This window comes from Dermacentor andersoni, chromosome 7 (assembly GCF_023375885.2).
Source record: "Dermacentor andersoni chromosome 7, qqDerAnde1_hic_scaffold, whole genome shotgun sequence".
Lineage (NCBI taxonomy): Eukaryota > Metazoa > Arthropoda > Arachnida > Ixodida > Ixodidae > Dermacentor > Dermacentor andersoni.
The window spans coordinates 152,213,906-152,231,229 of record NC_092820.1 but is presented as its reverse complement, the minus strand read 5'-3'; the positions used below and the strand labels follow the sequence as shown (position 1 = coordinate 152,231,229).

Genomic DNA, 17,324 nt, shown 5'->3' with positions numbered 1-17,324 from the left:
CCTATCTTGCTAGCTATAAGTCGAAAGAAGACGGAGCCGAGCTGAGCTAAACGGGGGCCATGTGCGCGCGGGTTGCGTGTTTTGTGTACGATATGTAGAACGGATCGTGATCTTGCGCGATTTTGTGCGGACGTTTTGGGTTGTCTGTTGTGATGACTAGGTCATTGGGATCTGTTCTGACACATGGAACGTGCTGCGGGACCGATTGCTGCAAAGCGAAAAACTATCGCAGGTGTGGTTCTGTCATCCTCTACGCGATAGAAAATCACCTGTAGTTCTCGCGAAAAATAAGTTTATATGCGGAGTTTGGAGACTGAATGCTGCTGTATAGTGTGTTCCAGTAGCGCGATGTAATCGTCTCTTGGGTCAGACTTACTACTAGCAGTAGTACATGACGGCGAAGGAGCTAGCTCACTCCATCTGCTGACCTGTGCGCTTTACAGATGGAGACGAAAAACTGGTGAAGAAGCCAAAGCCAGATGACACAAGACTGTCATCGGCAATGAATTCGTCAAACTCAAAATTACAGCTATGGCCTGTACTGGCAGACGAGTACCGCCGGAAGGTTGTCACAGGTATAGTCATCTTGGTGTCCTGCACTCAGCCCGCATGTCGCGTTCCTGCTAGCCCGGCCAATGGAATTGTTCAACTTTCCTTTTCGCAGTCCCTGTCTATGTCGGACAAATCATCGATCGCAAAGAGACGTCACGACTCGTGAAGTGAGTGAAGCGCCGTCATTATGATCTATGTAGAGTCTTATTCGGGATTGCGTTATTTTTTTTTTTTATTATTTTTAACTAGATGGCTTTCCCAGATGGTACCCTTGGGCGAGCTGCAGCACCTGAAAAGAGTGCGCAGCGCAGCGACAGGTTTGTTGATTAGGTTTCCTGTTACGTCAACAGTTATGCTGACGTAACCGTAACGGTGCTCATACTGTGCGCCTGTCGCTGTTCTGTACTCTTAGGAATACAGATCATACTTCGCCCACGCAAACATGACGACTTGGACAGCGTGAAGACCATCGAAGATGTGCTAGATGCCGACCCATCCCTTACCAAAGGTCTGTCCAAGGATGTGATGGAAGTGGATGTACCTCAGCATGCACCGCTGACAAGATGCCAGTTCGAAGCATCAAACTCACTCTGGCCAACGCAGTTTCATGAAGACAAGCTGTACGGAATATGCTATAGCATTTACCTAGCAGGACTTGATGCATCCGTAATGTTGTTTTGTTGCAGGATTGCAAAGATTCTTGGCGGCAACTTTTTTACGGCTAAGGACAAGGAAGACATGGAAGGGTACATGATGTTGGCTATTGAAGCTGCTCGGAAAGGCCTGGTAACAACTTTCACTTTTCCCCGTCTACCACGGTAGTAAAAACCTTTCTTAATGTTCGTCACTCTTTGGTCAAGGCAGGTGTTGGAGTTGTCGTCGTCAACCCAGACACATCGACACTGCTAGTCATAGCGACTGGGGACAAAAATCATCCTGTGAAGCATGCTGTGATGGTTGCAGTGGACATGGTTGCTAGGCATCACGGTGGAGGAGCATGGCCGCTGATGGCTGAAAGTGAGTTGTGCACTTGGCTAGTGAGAAAGGACTGGCACTAAGTGTGCTGGTTTCTTTTCAAGAGAGGCAATGTGGTTCCTTTTTGGCGAACTAGTTCAAGTGAGTACTTGTCCCTGCACAAGAAAGCTTGGGGAAGTCTCGTGTTGGAATGCATCATGTAACTGTGCAAACAACAACGGACAAAGAAGGAAGCCAATATCGATCACCAATATCCAATATCAATATCCAAGCCAATATCCAATATCGACCACCAACTAGCCCGACTATCTCTGTTAAAGAAGTCTCGTGAATGGCTGCAGTCTATAAAGAGAATGAAAAAAATTAAATAAAGAAATCAGTACATATGCTTACACAGCAAGGCAACTTTCATGGCACATCTACGTAGTGGAGATCTGTGTAATGCAGTCCTTTATAACCATTCTTACAAAACCTGACCACACGCTTTTACAATGCACTGCATTGGTCGAGCTGTGTTGATATGGCCAGACAGTGTCGGCCAGATCAACGCAGCCAAAGTGACCACATGATACCCGTGAACTCTAGCGACAGGGTTTCCTCATCTGTTTCGAAGGATTCAGTTATCAGGATAAGAGTACCCGTAATTCATATATTGACTGCACAGCATGGCAAAATGTAAATTCCCAATTTCTTAAGTTACACCTGCTTAATCAACTTAAACAAGGTTTCCTTCTTTCAGACTTTTTTTTTTTTTTTCCTGCAGACATTCTTTGTGAAGTCACACCGCAAGATCTGGAAGTGGACAAAAAAGCACCTTACCTTTGCACTGGCTACGACTTCTACATCACTCATGAACCATGCACAATGTGAGTGGGCCGATTGTTTATTATGATGGGGAAGTGCGCAGAACTTGTTAGTACACATCAAATCCCTCATGTGATCCAGATGACTTCAGCTCGCCAAGAGTGATTGCCACTTCTTTTTCGTTTATGAAAAGTCGATCTCGTCATCCTCATTGTGGGCATTTCGACACTTCCAAAATGGGCTTGTGATGAACAGAGGCCTTAGATGGCAGTAACTGCTCAGTTCTCTGCCCTCATTAATGAGGAAAATGTTTTTGTGCTAATTGGCAGTAGGTGATCCTTGTGCGTAGGGGATCACGGTGTCTGCTCGAGAGAAAATGGCCTGTAATGGTACAGTTGTTTCATAAGGAACGAGCCCTTAAGGGGTTAGTGATGCTTGGGAGCTGCTTGAGGAATGCAGCAAGGAAGGTGCACGCTGCAGTGTCTTCATTGTTCTGCTGTTTGTGTATTTCCAACTCATTGCTGACCTGTTTATGCCACGTTGGGAGCTGTTTGACTGCCGGCGCTCTTGCATGCCTGTACACTGCTCAAGTTCCCTGTGAAGATGTTTGCGGAAATCTGTCGAGGCTACCTGCTGTGCTAACCTAGTGGCCGTGGCGTTCTCCTGGCGAGCCTGAGGTCGTGACGGTCGCATTCCAACAGGGACAGAATTAAAGAAAGCTTGTGTACTGTGCTTCGGGTGCACACTAAAGAATTTCAGGTGGTCGAAATCAGTCCGGAGATTTCCAAAATGGCTTTGAAATGTTAATCCACACAGTTTAACTTGCGATGACTACAGTGTGGGAAAGAAAGTGAAAATTGTGTCAATACAACATTACTGGCATCAGATAATCAATAGTGCTGCATGAATATTCTGATTCCTGCATGCAAATCCAACGGTCTTTCTTATTTGGTTGACAGTTTGAGAATCTGACATACAGGGTTGTCTTAATCGGCAATTGTAAATGACATGCCAACTGGCCCACTACCCATGTTAACCATTTAATGACGGAACATATAAATGCCCCCCAAAAATGTTTATTTTCAATCTAAATGTGCACAGCACGTCAAGAATGAGCATAATCAACAAAAAGAAACAAATATTTTGCAGAACCTTTTTGAGCAATAGGGTTGAGCAACAACAGGCAGAAAGCTGAAAGTGGGCTTCACTCCAAGCTACCTTTGGCTTGATTTGGGATTTGTACAGGCAGCTCTCGTCAAATGTTAACCATAGGTGTGCATTTTGTTTGCGTTACATCACGTGTGCGACTCCACTGCAGCACGAGATGCTATACCGGTCTGTCTCCTCTAATCGAGTTTTCCGAAAGAAAGCCAGTCATGTTCCAGACCTCTTCCTGGTCTCGTGTTCCTGCTCTAAACCAAAAAACGATGCTTGCTCCCTGTTATTCAGTGTTGGCCAAAAGCATTTAGCCTTGTAAAAAACTTTGTACTCGATATTGAAACTCGTCAAGTTGCTTTTTTTCTTTTTCTTTTTCTGGTGTGTTGCCTGTATGCAACGCTCGTCTATAAAGGGTTGACACATCGCGACAGTTGTGCTATCAGGCCTGTACGATGTGCGTGTCTGAAATTCGTGCACTTCTAAACCTGCTTTACATTTCCGAACTCTCCTTAGGTGTGCCATGGCACTGGTTCACTCAAGAGTGCGCCGGGTCTTTTACGGGTGCCCCACGTCACGAGGCGCCTTGGGTTCGCTCCGGAAGCTGCACGTTCAACCTGGCCTCAATCACCACTTTCAAGTGTGGCGCGGACTTCTGGAGGAACAGTGCGCTGCTCTCTCCGACCGCACTGCGGAAAACTGTGCGGAAGCCGCCGCACCGAGTGCAACTACAGTCAACGACCGCTGAAATCTTCAGCACGACACATCGCTTGCTTGGTCCAGTAAATAAAAATGGAAACACATTTACTTTTCATGTTAAGTTTGGCTTTTATTTTTTTCATGAGACACGAAGCCTTCTTCCTATTCGAGTCCCACGACGTTTTTAAGTAGAGTCCCACACTTTCAGAACTCGAGACAAGTACACTTTACAAAGCACAGTATTGTTCATCTCCTTCGAAGGCAAAGCAACGGTCCACTCTTCCAGAGTAGACTAAGTAGAAAAAAAAAAAATACAGCATACTTTCACTGAACATCTTCTTCACATTACAACAGCACATTGTATATTCAGCGCTATAGTATTTTCGTAGGCCTTTCTAACCAAAAGGCAGACACATCTATCTATACACAGTCCGGAGCAATTGCGGTAATAAAAAAAGTTGCACCAACCCATAGCGATATAAACTGGCCCTGGCATCACTCTCATCAATCCACACCCAAAGCCTTCCACAACGCAGCTGCAATGTGTTACGTTTGTACCACTGTTCTATGTTCTGAGGACCCGGTAACGGCATCCACCAGAAATTTTTAGTTGCCCTTTATTATTAGCTCTGGAACACCTCCCTACACTCAAAATGACAGTGTCGTCAGTGCATTCGTGGCAACTCGTGCAAAAACAAGGCACTGTTCTTGTGAGTATAGCTTCATAATACATATAAGTATGTATACATATACATATATATATAAAATATATAACTATGGTGGCGGAAAAAAAAAAAAGGGACGGGGTAAACTATACACAAGGTGCTTGTACACAAAGACCTGGACTTCGTCGTGACTTGTCACTTTGCAATACGGCGCAGGTTTGGAGGACGACAAAAAGACATTCCTGTATGACTAACAACTAAAGCTGCACGTCAACACTTTTTGAGCGAGTTTACGATGCCGCAGTGTGATTTGCATCCTGTCGAGCAGAACGTGGCTGCGTGTGAAACAAAAAAGAATGAAGGCACCTGGTAAGAAAAGAACTGAACTTGCACGAAGGAACACAAAAATAAATTTGCATCTGGCTTGACGACCGAACAACGTAAAGTGTCGCTACTTTGTCGGACATACTTGTAGCAGTGTTAAGTTAAAATGCATAGTTCCTGGGTTCCAGAAAGCTAAAAGTAAAATAAGATCATTATATCAAAGACAGAAACTGTTCCAAGTTATAGCTGTCAAAATTTTAAGCTGAAAGCTGCCTTAGCACCACAGGGTAGACAAGAAAATGTCAAAATTGCACAGTGGTAAGATCAAGAGGTACAAGACTGGGCATCTTCTCTCGTAAAATAGTTCCTACAGACTTATTTGCTGCAAGGCGTCTCTGTTTTGTTTCTCTCTTTCTTTTTTTTTTTTTTTGGCGATCTTGACTCTATACCCCTTTAATGAGCTTTTCGTGTTTTGCGTGCCAGTTTAAACACAACTCCGAGACGTCGTCTCGAGCCCTAAGCAAAGTTTGGGGCCACGGCTGCATCGGCTTCAGCGCTTCCGGAAGAGGGACAGAACACCCTTCTTGCGGTCGCGAGACTTCTTGTCACCGTAGTCGCCCTCCGACGAGCCTTCCGACGACGGTACCCTTTGGTGTCGGTGGTCCAAGGTCGCCGAGTACTGCTGCAAGTTGCTGGCTAGGTTTGCCGGGGGATTCCCGCTGCCCGGCAGTGACGCGTGCCGGGCCACTGTGGCACCTGACGGGGTGTCACCTCGTGGGTGGTACGTCTGTGGAGACGGTGCGAAAAGGCGGCGGTTAGGGCGAGTCACTAGTGCATTTTGATAGTAAATACCCTCCTGACACTCTAAGGGTGTAAGCGTTCTTGAAGTCAATTATTATTACCGAGTGTAATGTTCCAAATGTGAAATGCAATTTTTTGTTTAAGTACCATGGTTAAATGCCGAGGGCAGCACGCTCTCTGTGTATGTGGAAAAATAAACCATCTCCTCACACACATCATGGTAAAAACTGCTTTTCTTTACCCAAGCACACAGACGAAGATGTAACATTGTGCGGTGGATTGGCACATTGATGTCGCCTCCCGAATTTTCCTGTCATCTTGCAGCATTCCAAATGCACCTCATGGGTGCTTCCTGTCAGAGCGATCTGGGTCAAGTACAGTAGAACCTTAATAATTTGAACCTTAAGGGGGACCAGAAATTTGTTGGAATAAAATGGAGTTTGTTCTAAGGAGAGCCCCCTTTAAATATAGCACCTGATCAATTGTGCTGTGCACAAAGCCGAAATTGTCACTGGGCTTGCATTGAAAAAATATCTTTAGGGGCATGCAAAGTAGTGATTTTTGATACTGAATCAAATAGTAATTGGACAGTGCTAGAAGCATATCATGTCGAATAGTTTTTGAATAACAAAATATTGCCACAGTTAATATAGAATGATGTTCACATGTATTAAAGTCTGCATGTTTCTGTCATTACATCGCACAAAAAGGTGTTATTTATATTGTACTAAAAAGAAAATTGATATTCACCCTTGTCTACTTAAATGTCCTTTACTGTTTACTGACTTCCTTTTGAAAGTTGTACATGCTTTTGTACATAGTAGATGTATGTACAGGAAAATGCACAGGAACTTTGACAGTACAGTGCGAAGAACAATGCACATGACAGCACCAAGAGTACCCAAGGCGTGTATTCTCCCGAGCAAGAGTATACGGACCAGGGGTCCCTTGACAGAGACGGTTTTCTTCTTCGCCTAAGAATGTTACTTTACACTGAGAACTGCAGTACAAACCTGGCATTGCAAGCTTTCCAATGCACTCGTCAATTTCAGTTTGTGCATCTGAATAATGAATAAATAAATTTTTTTTCAGGGAGCACACGGTCCACACACTTTTGTTCACGATTTGGGTTCACGAATCGGGTGAACAAAAGTGTGTGAACACACTTTTGTTCACCCGATTTGGGGGAAAGTGACTCATTTCCGCCGCCTTAAACCTGTCTTGCGTTACCACATTCAAGGTGATGCCGACAGTCTGACGTTGAAAATGTCGACTACGCAGAGGTACAGTATAAGAACAACAGTGAGCTGAAAGCATACCTCTCTGTACTGTACTTTCTCCTCTCCACGGTTTTTGCTGTAACCTGGGTGGAAGAGAGAGTTAAAAAGAAAAGTCACAATGCTGTTCTGTGCAGGTGACGTGTGTGTATTAAGGTGCGAAAAAAATAAAAAACGAGTATTAGGTAAAGGAAATAAAAACAACAACTTTAAACACTGCTGCACAGAACATCTATAAATGTGAGAGCACTGCGAAGGTCTACAGAATGCAGTGGTGTACAGCCTATTCTTTTGTCAGGAGCAGTCAGCTATCATGTCTACTGATGGGTTGTGATTTTGAACAATCTTTACAATATGAGCTCCGTTCTATGTCCAGGTTGAATATTCCTCAAACTGTAAAACTTATAGAAAAACCCGTATGGGCTTCCTTTGTAATTTCATTTTTGTTTTCACAACATTTCTTACACTTTGCGAATTTTTGCAGAACTGACTTGCCAATTCTTAGAATAGCATAAATTCAATACGAAGCCCTTCAGAGAAAATAAATGCTAATAAACTTAGGCATGACTTCCAAATCCAAATCTGCAGTCTGTAGTCCTTGTAAGTTCAGCACATCAATTCCTCACCAATCGAGATGTCAAAGGAAAACGCTGTATAGGACTTTTTTTAACGCCGCTATTTTTGCCATTAGTAACTGCCATCGTACAACGTTTTCGTGAGATTAGATAACCTTTGTTAGAAACACGCAATGGATATACATACACACATTAGAATCCCAAGTAAATTGATCTGCCATCAGTACAGGTCAAAGTCTGTAGAAATACAATACAGAAGGGCCTGTCATGAGCACAATAATGGTCGAAACATAATTTGAAGACAATGATCTACCACAACTTCTGCTTAATCACTCGCTGTTGTTTCCAAAGGCACTGTACCAGCCGATTATGTTTGCTAATCTCCCCGACATTGCAACAGAAGCACTCAATGCAGGCGCAGTGGAGCTTTCAGAGTAAAACAATGATGTGCATGATGTATTTAACATGGATATAACAAATGATAGGCTATACCGAAGTAATTCTAAGGTATTTTTTACCAGTGTCAGTCTGTAGCAAATGTATGATTACGTGCCCATGAACAAACGCTGCCTGTGCATCTCGCACAACGAAGATACCTTTACACTTGCTCAGAGGCACTGGTCTCAAAGAGATCCTTTAGTTTGTTTAGTGTTGTGGCGTTTTCTGTGTGTTTCGCATATCTCGGTTGTGAACTCTGCATATCATTTCATTCTTTATCATACCCATCTGGAGTAGCATGTTAGGCGTGCTGCCAGCCAAACCTCTCTAGTATTTATTAGAGTCTCTCTCTCTCTCTCTCTCTCTCTCTCTCTGTGTGCTTGTAACTAATATAGGACATAACAGGTATTTTCATGTCAGATGCAACTTTGCTATAGGAATGCTTGACTGCACTGAACTCTTAGGTAGTCACCAAGCACCGATAGTATAGAGAACATGCAAAAGATCAGGTGGGAAGAGTAGTCGGTAAATAAAACAAACATGCCGGCACTTTAATAGAACGATGAGGCAATGATGCAATGATGATTGTGCGAAGGCGAGGGAGGTGCTGCATCAAACTGCAATTTACCTCTCCTCCATTCCTGGTCACCGTCGGAAAGGGTCCCCGCGATGTCCGAGTCCGAGTCCTCCGGCCGACGCGGCTTCGGTGGGGGTTGGCTCGGCAAAGGCGGGGCCACATAGGTTGGAGGAGAGTCTGCATCAGCAAGACGGATGCTCGGGGGTTTCAAATGTGCAAGCGACCATTAGAATGATCGCTATTGATTGACTGATAGACGGGGCTTAAAGGGACGCTGACTGAAGAGAAAAGTTTATCTGAGCTGCATTAGTAAAATTACCCTTCTGCAATACCAGAAATGGCACAGTTTTGGCGAGGGTAGGTTTGATAAGCCGGAAATGATTCCAAGACAAAAGACATGTGACAGCGCTGACTTGAAGTTCCCGCACCCACTTGCCATGATGTCGTGGATTTTGACGGCATTTGCTCGGGCCTATTAAAATATTTTTATCGGGGAAAGTTGAGTGCATTGCATTCTAAATAAGCCAAACACACAAGTTAGCAAGTTTTGAAGACTTATACTGTAGTATGACAGCCTAAATAAAAAAAAATGAGATACATTAAAATTTTTGATGTCACAATGACGTAGCAGTGCTGCAGTTTTGCCGTGAAATTCAATAATACACAGAACTATGACTTTTCGTTTTCTCTCATAATAATCGACCTGTTACCGTGAAATTAATAAAAATAGAGTTTTGAAAGAGTGCCTTATCGGTTCAAACTGATTTGGTGTCTCTCTTTAGTGGCCCCTTAACATAGTGCTATGGGAGATGCCACATAGTAAAGGGCTCTGGATTATTTATGACCATCCACTCTTTTTATGAAAGTTTAGCTGAATCTAAATCCACGGATGTCTTTGTTTTTCCTTCCGTTACCATCAGGATGTGACCGGTATATCCAGGAATTGATTCCATGACTTATGCTTAGCAAAACACCACAGCCACTGAGCTATCATGGCAAGTTGAATGATTAAAGGCGTAGCTGTCGTCCATGACATTCACCTTGCACCTGTCATGGTGTCTCAGTGGCCACAGCATTCTGCTGCTGTGCATGCTGTCACAGATTCTATTCCCAGTCGTTGCAGCTGCGTTGCAATTGGGGCAGAACAAAAATGCCAGCGCACTTCTAGATCTAGGTGCATGTTAAAATATCCCAAGGCAGTTGAATACACCTCCAAGCACAGGCTTTCCGAAGGCCTCTGGACAAGGGAACATGTATCAGGAAAGCGTCTCTGTGTGTTGACATCTGACAAGGGAGTATCTGCTTTTCAGTAAAGTATATCTGAACTCCTTCATGGGCCTAAACAGACAACCTCATGTGCAACCCTTCGACAACACAAAGCTTGATGAGACACAATGTGCCTTACTAATAATTTTAGTGCTCGCAAAAATTATTTTATATTTAGCAGAGGCACAATTTGACCAGACAGACTATTTTTATAATGTTTTGTCAGTTTCCGTTTAAAGAAGCAGCTCCATGCTCTTTGCTGCGTTGGTTAGTGTGTCAGTAGCAAAACATTTTTTTTTTTTTCAAGTGGTCCCTCAGCCCTTCAGCGTAAAACAAAAGAAGCTTAGTTCACTTTTGTGACAGGGTTATAAGTTAATCTGAAGCACACCACCACAGAGCAGCTTTGGGACATAGAGGCTTAATTAATGCGTGTGTTAATTTCTTTACCATTAACTGCTGTCACAGCAATCATTCTTGCATGTTTAGAAAGAACCAACTTGCCTTCAAGACCGCTTGAGCTGTAGCCGTCTGCCGAAGTTCGATTTGTTGTTGGTGGCGTCCCAATCATGGACGATGGGCGGCTTCCGTAACCATTGTGCACATTCGGGGGCGAATGGCCATCCACCGAGGACCTGTTGGCTACCTCCTCGGCTAAAAGGTTGCCTGTTCGCCGAAAGTTGAAGCAATTTTTTAAACGTTCTCAACAAACAGTGCAGCAGTGGCGTAGAGGTAGAACACACGCCTCGCGTGCGAGAGGTCCGTGGTTCGAATCCCGGTGCCGCGCAATTTTCCGCCGGACAAAAAGAACAAGCAGTGCTGCTCAAATCGTACAACTGCACAATGCAGTCTGAGCAATGTCAGTGTTAAAATTATTAAATTATGGGGTCTTGCATGCCAAAACCACAATCTGATTACGAGGTACGCCGTAGTGAGGAACTACGGAAATATGGACCACCGGGGATCTTTAACGTGCACCTAAATCTAAGTACACGGGTGTTTTCGCATCTTGCCCCCAATTGAAATGTGGCCACCGTGGCCGGGATTCGATCCCACGACCTTCTGCTTAGCAGCCCGACACCATAGCCACTAAGCAACCATGGTGGGTGTCAGTTTTAAGCTAATGCTTAATGGCACAGATCTCAGATCAGTGTAGAACAGTGAATAACAATACTCGGAACTCCTAATTTAGCAAACTTCAATATAAAGAAACTCTAAATTTATTGAGTTATCTCCACTCCCCAAGAACATGCTTCCATAGGTGATGCATTATTTCTGCTGATTTAGTGAAGAAATCAGCAATTTTGATTCGCTGTTCTGGTTTAACAATGCCTTCAGACAAATCACAGCCTCCGTGACAATGTAATGCATGCAACCAACCAAAAACATTTGTCGCAGTCCATTTTACCAAGTGGCCTCTCATGGCTCCATTAACCGATTGAAAGTATTATTGCAATATCTCACAAATTCCATTTTATTTCGTGTAGAGCCTTACTACATGCGTAATCGCCTGTCTTGCAGCAACATTTTTCTTTCTTTTTCTCTCTAAACATCAGATCACTCAATCTAATTTCACTTTCAAAGACCATGTTCTTTCAGATGCAAAGTTTTCCATCGCAGAACGACGGGTGGCCAAAAAAGCCAAGGATAACAGCAGCATGAACACGTCTGAGGCAAAGGCTCAGAAAACCTGCAAAGTCTTGGCTTAAGCTTTGTCAAAATTTTTTAAACAACTGTGAGCTGCTTGTTTTGAGACACCTAACTTCAGGATGCAGGTTCACTGCCTAGGGAAGTCAAATGTAACTGGAACTTCTACCCTAGAACAATAGTTCACTTCATATTATAAAAGATTTGCATCGAATCATGCCAACTTTACCCAGTCAACTATGCCTAGAGCATGGCTTATAATAACTGGCAAGTGCAAAGAACTTCAGACCCGAAATATTGCTAAGGCTAACGAACTTTTGCAAACATGCTTGTAAAAAGCATGCTTTTGTAGAAGCTAAAATCAAAAGTAGCCATATTTAAGTCTCTCATTAATGCACCCTTACAGTTAGCAATGCAGGGGTACAGTAACAACAGAAAAAAGATTATCACAAATGACTGGCGATTGGAGTAGCGACATTTTGATATGCTGCGCTTCAGCTGACGAGAGACGATAGGAAGGGTGCCAGGCCGTTCCCGAAGCTCTCACTCAAGCGTAGTTTAATAGACGGTTGTGGCTTTTGACGTTTGCAGTAGTAAGTTCATATTTAGCCCATTAGGTAGAGCAACTGCTCCAAAAAGACTTCAGCGTAGCCACTAGCGACCTCTCGAACCAAGACACATGTTTCTCAAACTGAAACATTCTTCATGAGAAACCTGCACCAGTTTTGTTTGGAGCTTTGCGTTACTTCACAACAGAGGACGAGATACTACAGGGCTATGCAGTACTTGGTAATGCAGACCATACGGACAGAACAGACAGACGAAGAACAACTACTACTACTAGACAAGAGGCTACATTTCACGTGCAAAGACGACAAAACACACTGAAACCAAATGCAGGGATAACTTGATTAAGCCAGAGGTTCGAAGCGGTGGCAAATGCAAGGGGGGAGGCAGTGTGTAAAGCGGGAATGGCTAGTGCATGGCTGCCGCAAAAACAAGAGTGCAAGAAACGCATTCTTCACAGTCTTTTTTGAGTTCACGTAAACACTTTTAAAAAAACGAGAAAGCTCGACAAGTCAAGCACTCGGTGTTGCAACCTCCTTCCTGTGTCACAAACATCTCTCGCAACTGCCGTAGTTAATCGTCTTGAGAATAGAAAAAGGCAGCAGATTCGGGGTAGGTGTATGTCTGGCTGGGTATGGAGGGACAGAACTTTACATCGGAGTAACAGAGACTGTCACAAACTCTGCGCACAAACTGATAAGACATCTACCTGACCTAGTCGAAGTTGCTGCAAATGGACAATGCGCATTCACCTGAGCACAGATTTGCAGCTAAAAAGAAAGCATACTGTAAGTTTACATTAAATGCTTCTCAGCCAGTCCCTAGTTCCAGCCAAAAATTTTTTTTAATTTATTGTTTTTGTACAGCTTTTCTTTGCGGCCGTTAAACCAAGCGCAGCTGCACATAAACTGTGCATCTCTAATAGGATATGAGTAGTGTTAGCAAGTAAAGACAAGAAAATTGTGCTAGCATTGTAAAAGAATTCGCTTCGTTGCCATCCATGTGACAAGTCGCAGTGCAACTGCTGTTAATCTTGTTTTATTTGACTTTTCAGACTGCTTGTGCCAGGCCCCGTTGTGTCTCTAAAGACGAACTACGATTGAACCACACCAGGTAACAGTCACGTCTGGCTCACATTTCAATCCTTTCAGAGCCTGCAAAGGAGCATTCACTAACAGCATTTTTTTGGGAGGACACACATTTCATAATAAAAAAAGACTGATTCAAGCTGGTCTTGCAGTGCTTAAGCGTTATGTGACTTGTGTTACTCCCATGCCATGAGCTTTGTTGGCAACAGTCATTTTCTACATGGGAAGTTGCACGCAGTTCCCAGTTCCGCTCTAGCTCAGCTCGGAAAAACATTACTTCAACGTAGCAGAGACAAGACTAATGACACAATGCTCTGCGTCCCAGCTTTGAACATCCCTGCAGATCATCTGAAGGCACATCCGGCGCCACCAACAGCGAAGTATTACAAGTTTGAAAAACAAGGTCGCCTGTGAGACTGCCCAGGCAAAAAGACCCAGTCTTGCAGAGAGAAACCAACTATACGTAATTTTTTTTTTTTAAGGAACCAGCATCCATACCAGCATGGGAGCTGCCTCGTGATGGCAGCATGCCGGAGTAGGATGGTGGTGGTGCAGGGGTGGTGGCGCCGTGCGCCGACTGTTGAAACATCTGAATCTTGCTCTTGACCGATGAGCCTGCACTGTCCGGGACGTTGAACGACGCCGAAGAACGAATAGACGAGTTTCGGGGCGGAATCGGGGGCTTCTCCCTTTCGACCCGCGTCGCCACTTGTGGCGGCAGCCCCGTCGCTGCGCCAACACCGCCCTGAGGGTGGGACGACACCACCGTGTGCCTCATTTCCGGTGAGGAGCAAGGGCTCGGCGTAGACGACTGGTCCCGTCTTCGCCTGTCGGCCAGCGGCGTTCCGCTTGTGTCGCTGTCGGCCGAAGAAGGTGGTCGGTGCGACACGTTCGGCGCTGGTCACGTGACGTCGTCGACGAAGAGTGCGAGAGAGAGGACAGATGGGAAAGAAAGAAAGGGCGACGCAGGGTCAGCAACGGCAAGCTCGACGCGACAAGTACGGCTGTTCTTGCCAACCAGAGATGGTGAAATGTTCGGGATGCTGCAGTGATGAGAGAGTAGAAGGTTCCGCTTCGAGGTGGTCAAGGAGAAGAAGCCCGAGTCATAGATGACACATGCAGCGCGGTGGACCAGTCTCCGCCATGTCGCGTTCCACCAGAGAGCGAGCGAGAGAGAACTTGCCGACGACCCAAGACAAGAAAAAAAAATCAAGAAGCTGCAGTGCGCCAAGGTGCATTGGGTGCTTTGGTTGTTCTGTGTGCTCCGGACATGCAGCATTGCTCGCTTTTTGAAGCGGCGTGGAGGCGAAAGGATCGAAAGCACCGCAACCTCAGTTCAACCGGCAAAAACTTTTGTATAGTCTTCAAGCAGTGCTGGATTAGTGCAGCAGAAGGCGGTGTGCCATCAGCAATGTTAACCGTGGTGCAAGAGGAATTCATATTAGTGCAGTGTAGAAATGACTAGTGGGATGACAAAGTGCTTGGTAGTGAAGCTTGGATTATATTATGCTGGTCAGCTTCTAATGATGTAACCTTAAATGCATAATCACTAGGACAAAACACATCATGGTTAAGAAGGAAGGCAGTATCAATGTCTAGCTTATTACAATAATGGAGAACTTGTTAGAATCAAATTTATAATCCTTACAAAAGTTGATTTCTAAACTTTGTGAACACGGTCATCCTGCATTGGCTTTTCTGACCAATACCGACGTCACACATCCATTCTCAATGATAATTGCTAGGTATCTTCTTTGAATTCATCGAGCTTGTTGCGAAGATTAAAAAGTATACACATAAAAGGAAATGCCACTAGTACCAAATAAACCTAGGTACTTGCTTGAGAGCGATTCTAATGACAATGATTTCGAAAATTGACGTGGCTATGATATTTATTTTACCATAGCTGGTGCGAAAATATTCAGTTCATTCTCTATTCTCCGCTCACTACGTTGTTGTTTCGACTGCTCTACAAAAAAAAAGAAAGTTTAGGAGGCCAAATTTCGTTGGATATTTCCACAGATGTGCTCAATGACCATTGAGACTGCTTGTGCAACACGTCTACAAGTCCCAGTATATTAAATGTCATAGCATTTACATTAGCAACATTAAGATTGTTCGCAACATTAAGCACAGTTCATACGAAAGCGGCATGGACAATACAACAAGCTCTTAGCGATTTGCAAACACCGGATGCGTCATGCATGAAAGCAAGGAAGCATGCATGGAAAGCACAAGGCATGAGAAATGCGTGCATCGCCAAATGATCACAACGTAATGCAGTGTGGTCGAGACACGACAAAACATCTGGCTGACAGTACGGCTACTTCGCTATGTCCCGCGTAAACCCGTGCGGCCGGGACTTACCTGAGGCGTTCAGGCTTGTGCCGAGGCCGGTGCTCTTGCGAGCTTCGTCGTAACTGAGCAGCTGCAAGCTCGGCGGCAGAGCGGCATGGAATGAGATCTTGTTGACCCAGTCGCTCATGGACGTCTCGCTGTTGGCCACGAAGAGGAATTCAACGCCGTCGGCCAGTCTGAGGCGGAAGGCGTGTTTCTTTTTGGTGTAGTTGCTTGCCTTCGTGCAATGGGCTTGCAGCAGGCTGACCGGGGGCGCCGCTGCGTTGCTCTCCACGAAGCCCTCTTTGTCCTGGAACAGATTGATTGATTGATTTAAAAAAAAAAGGGTTCGTTCATTCTTCTCAACACAACAGAACTAGGAGCTGTCACTGAACGTTCAAAACAGCTTTCAGCCAGTAGGAGAGAAGTTGAATAGAGAGGACTTGCAGCAGCTCAAATGTGCATCGTTCGAAACTCTGCTTATCGGAAACGAATTTAAAATTTAGGTTTACTTGATATATATATTCGATAAAGCCATTCTGCTGTCACCTCATTCAAACAAGAATTTTGGTTAACGAAAGCTCAATGGCTTTCTAGGGCAGAGCAAATTATCAAGCAACAGCCGATAAGACGATGTCAAAAATAGTCAAAATGTGCCCATGTCTAATTTCCAAGCTGCTGCCACAGATTTCTGAAAGAAACTACCGACTTAGGATAAATCACGAAAACCATTTGTCTGCAAATAATACTAATAACATAGTGCCACACAAGGCGCCAGCACAGGTTGCTGGTGCTATACATGCCACTGAGGCGTTCTCCTCCGCTGCCACCAAACGAAAGTATGCATCTGCTGTGGTGAGCCAATCAATCAATCAATCAATTAGTGAAGTGCCCCCAACTTCACAACGTCCACTCTCCACATCACCTCCTCCTTTTCACAGTCGAACCATTTCATCATCTAAATCTGCCTTGGTCAGCAAAGAAAGCTTTCCTTTAAAAGCACGGTAGGGAACCTTTGAAGGACATTTAAAGCCGCTCTGCTTCGCCCAAGCGTTTGTGCAACAACGTAAGCAGAGAGCTTGCCTTGAAGAAGCAAAGCAGTTGACCGCATAGCACAGTGTAGAACGTCTTCCACGAGCGGATGGTTGCCTTCTTGCCACCGGACTGCAGCTCGTGTTTACGGTCGAGGAAGCCTTCCATCTCCACGGCTGGTAAGCCAGCAGCGGTGCGCGATCGTCGGAAGCTCTGAGCGCGCCGCCGTGTCGTGAAGCTTGGGGTGCGCTTCAGTTTCTTACCCAGTTCCACCTGAGAAAACACACACGAAAAAAGAAATTGTATCAGAAGTAGTTTATGATGATTATATGGAAGAATGTGATGGCATTTCAGTGTTTATGGTGCACAATGACATGATTCATACGTTTGCAGATACTTATTGATACTAGATCTACAATGTTTAGAGTGATTCCGGTACTCAGTAGATGATTCACTGCACATGACAGCAAGTAAGTTACAGCGCATACTAGAGCACGAAACATATCTTCCCAATTTTGAAATTTTGTATACCTCTTGCAAATACGTTG

General features: G+C 44.6%; 2 protein-coding genes across 5 annotated transcripts in view; one reads left to right on the top strand and one right to left on the bottom strand.

The window, feature by feature from the left end:
* Positions 1-28: 28 nt before the first annotated feature.
* On the top strand, positions 29-4,306 carry LOC126533562 (probable inactive tRNA-specific adenosine deaminase-like protein 3). Of its 2 annotated transcripts, XM_050180720.3 has the most exons (9): positions 29-232; positions 444-575; positions 665-719; positions 802-869; positions 965-1,172; positions 1,239-1,338; positions 1,413-1,569; positions 2,291-2,393; positions 4,003-4,306. In XM_050180720.3, the coding sequence occupies exons 1-9, from the start codon at positions 184-186 to the stop codon at positions 4,232-4,234; spliced, it is 1,104 nt and encodes a 367-aa protein (XP_050036677.1). In that variant the 5' UTR covers positions 29-183; the 3' UTR covers positions 4,235-4,306. The 2 variants fall into 2 exon arrangements, with proteins under 2 accessions (XP_050036677.1, XP_054928179.1); XM_055072204.2 differs by lacking the exon at positions 29-232 and having other exon boundaries at positions 445-575; positions 815-869.
* The window catches only part of kst (spectrin beta chain, non-erythrocytic 5 kst), a 209,241-nt gene continuing 196,206 nt past the window's right edge, over positions 4,290-17,324 (bottom strand). For 2 of the 3 annotated variants that reach the window (XM_050180730.3, XM_055072201.1), the window contains exons 74-80: positions 16,828-17,049; positions 15,775-16,054; positions 13,906-14,304; positions 10,610-10,771; positions 8,894-9,019; positions 7,295-7,338; positions 4,290-5,961 (exon numbers count right to left, since the gene is read on the bottom strand). In XM_050180730.3, the coding sequence (XP_050036687.1) occupies positions 5,725-5,961; positions 7,295-7,338; positions 8,894-9,019; positions 10,610-10,771; positions 13,906-14,304; positions 15,775-16,054; positions 16,828-17,049 (1,470 nt within the window). In that variant the 3' untranslated portion in view covers positions 4,290-5,724. The remainder of the gene's footprint in view (positions 5,962-7,294; positions 7,339-8,893; positions 9,020-10,609; positions 10,772-13,905; positions 14,305-15,774; positions 16,055-16,827; positions 17,050-17,324) is intronic. The other variant, XM_055072203.2, reaches the window with a different exon arrangement.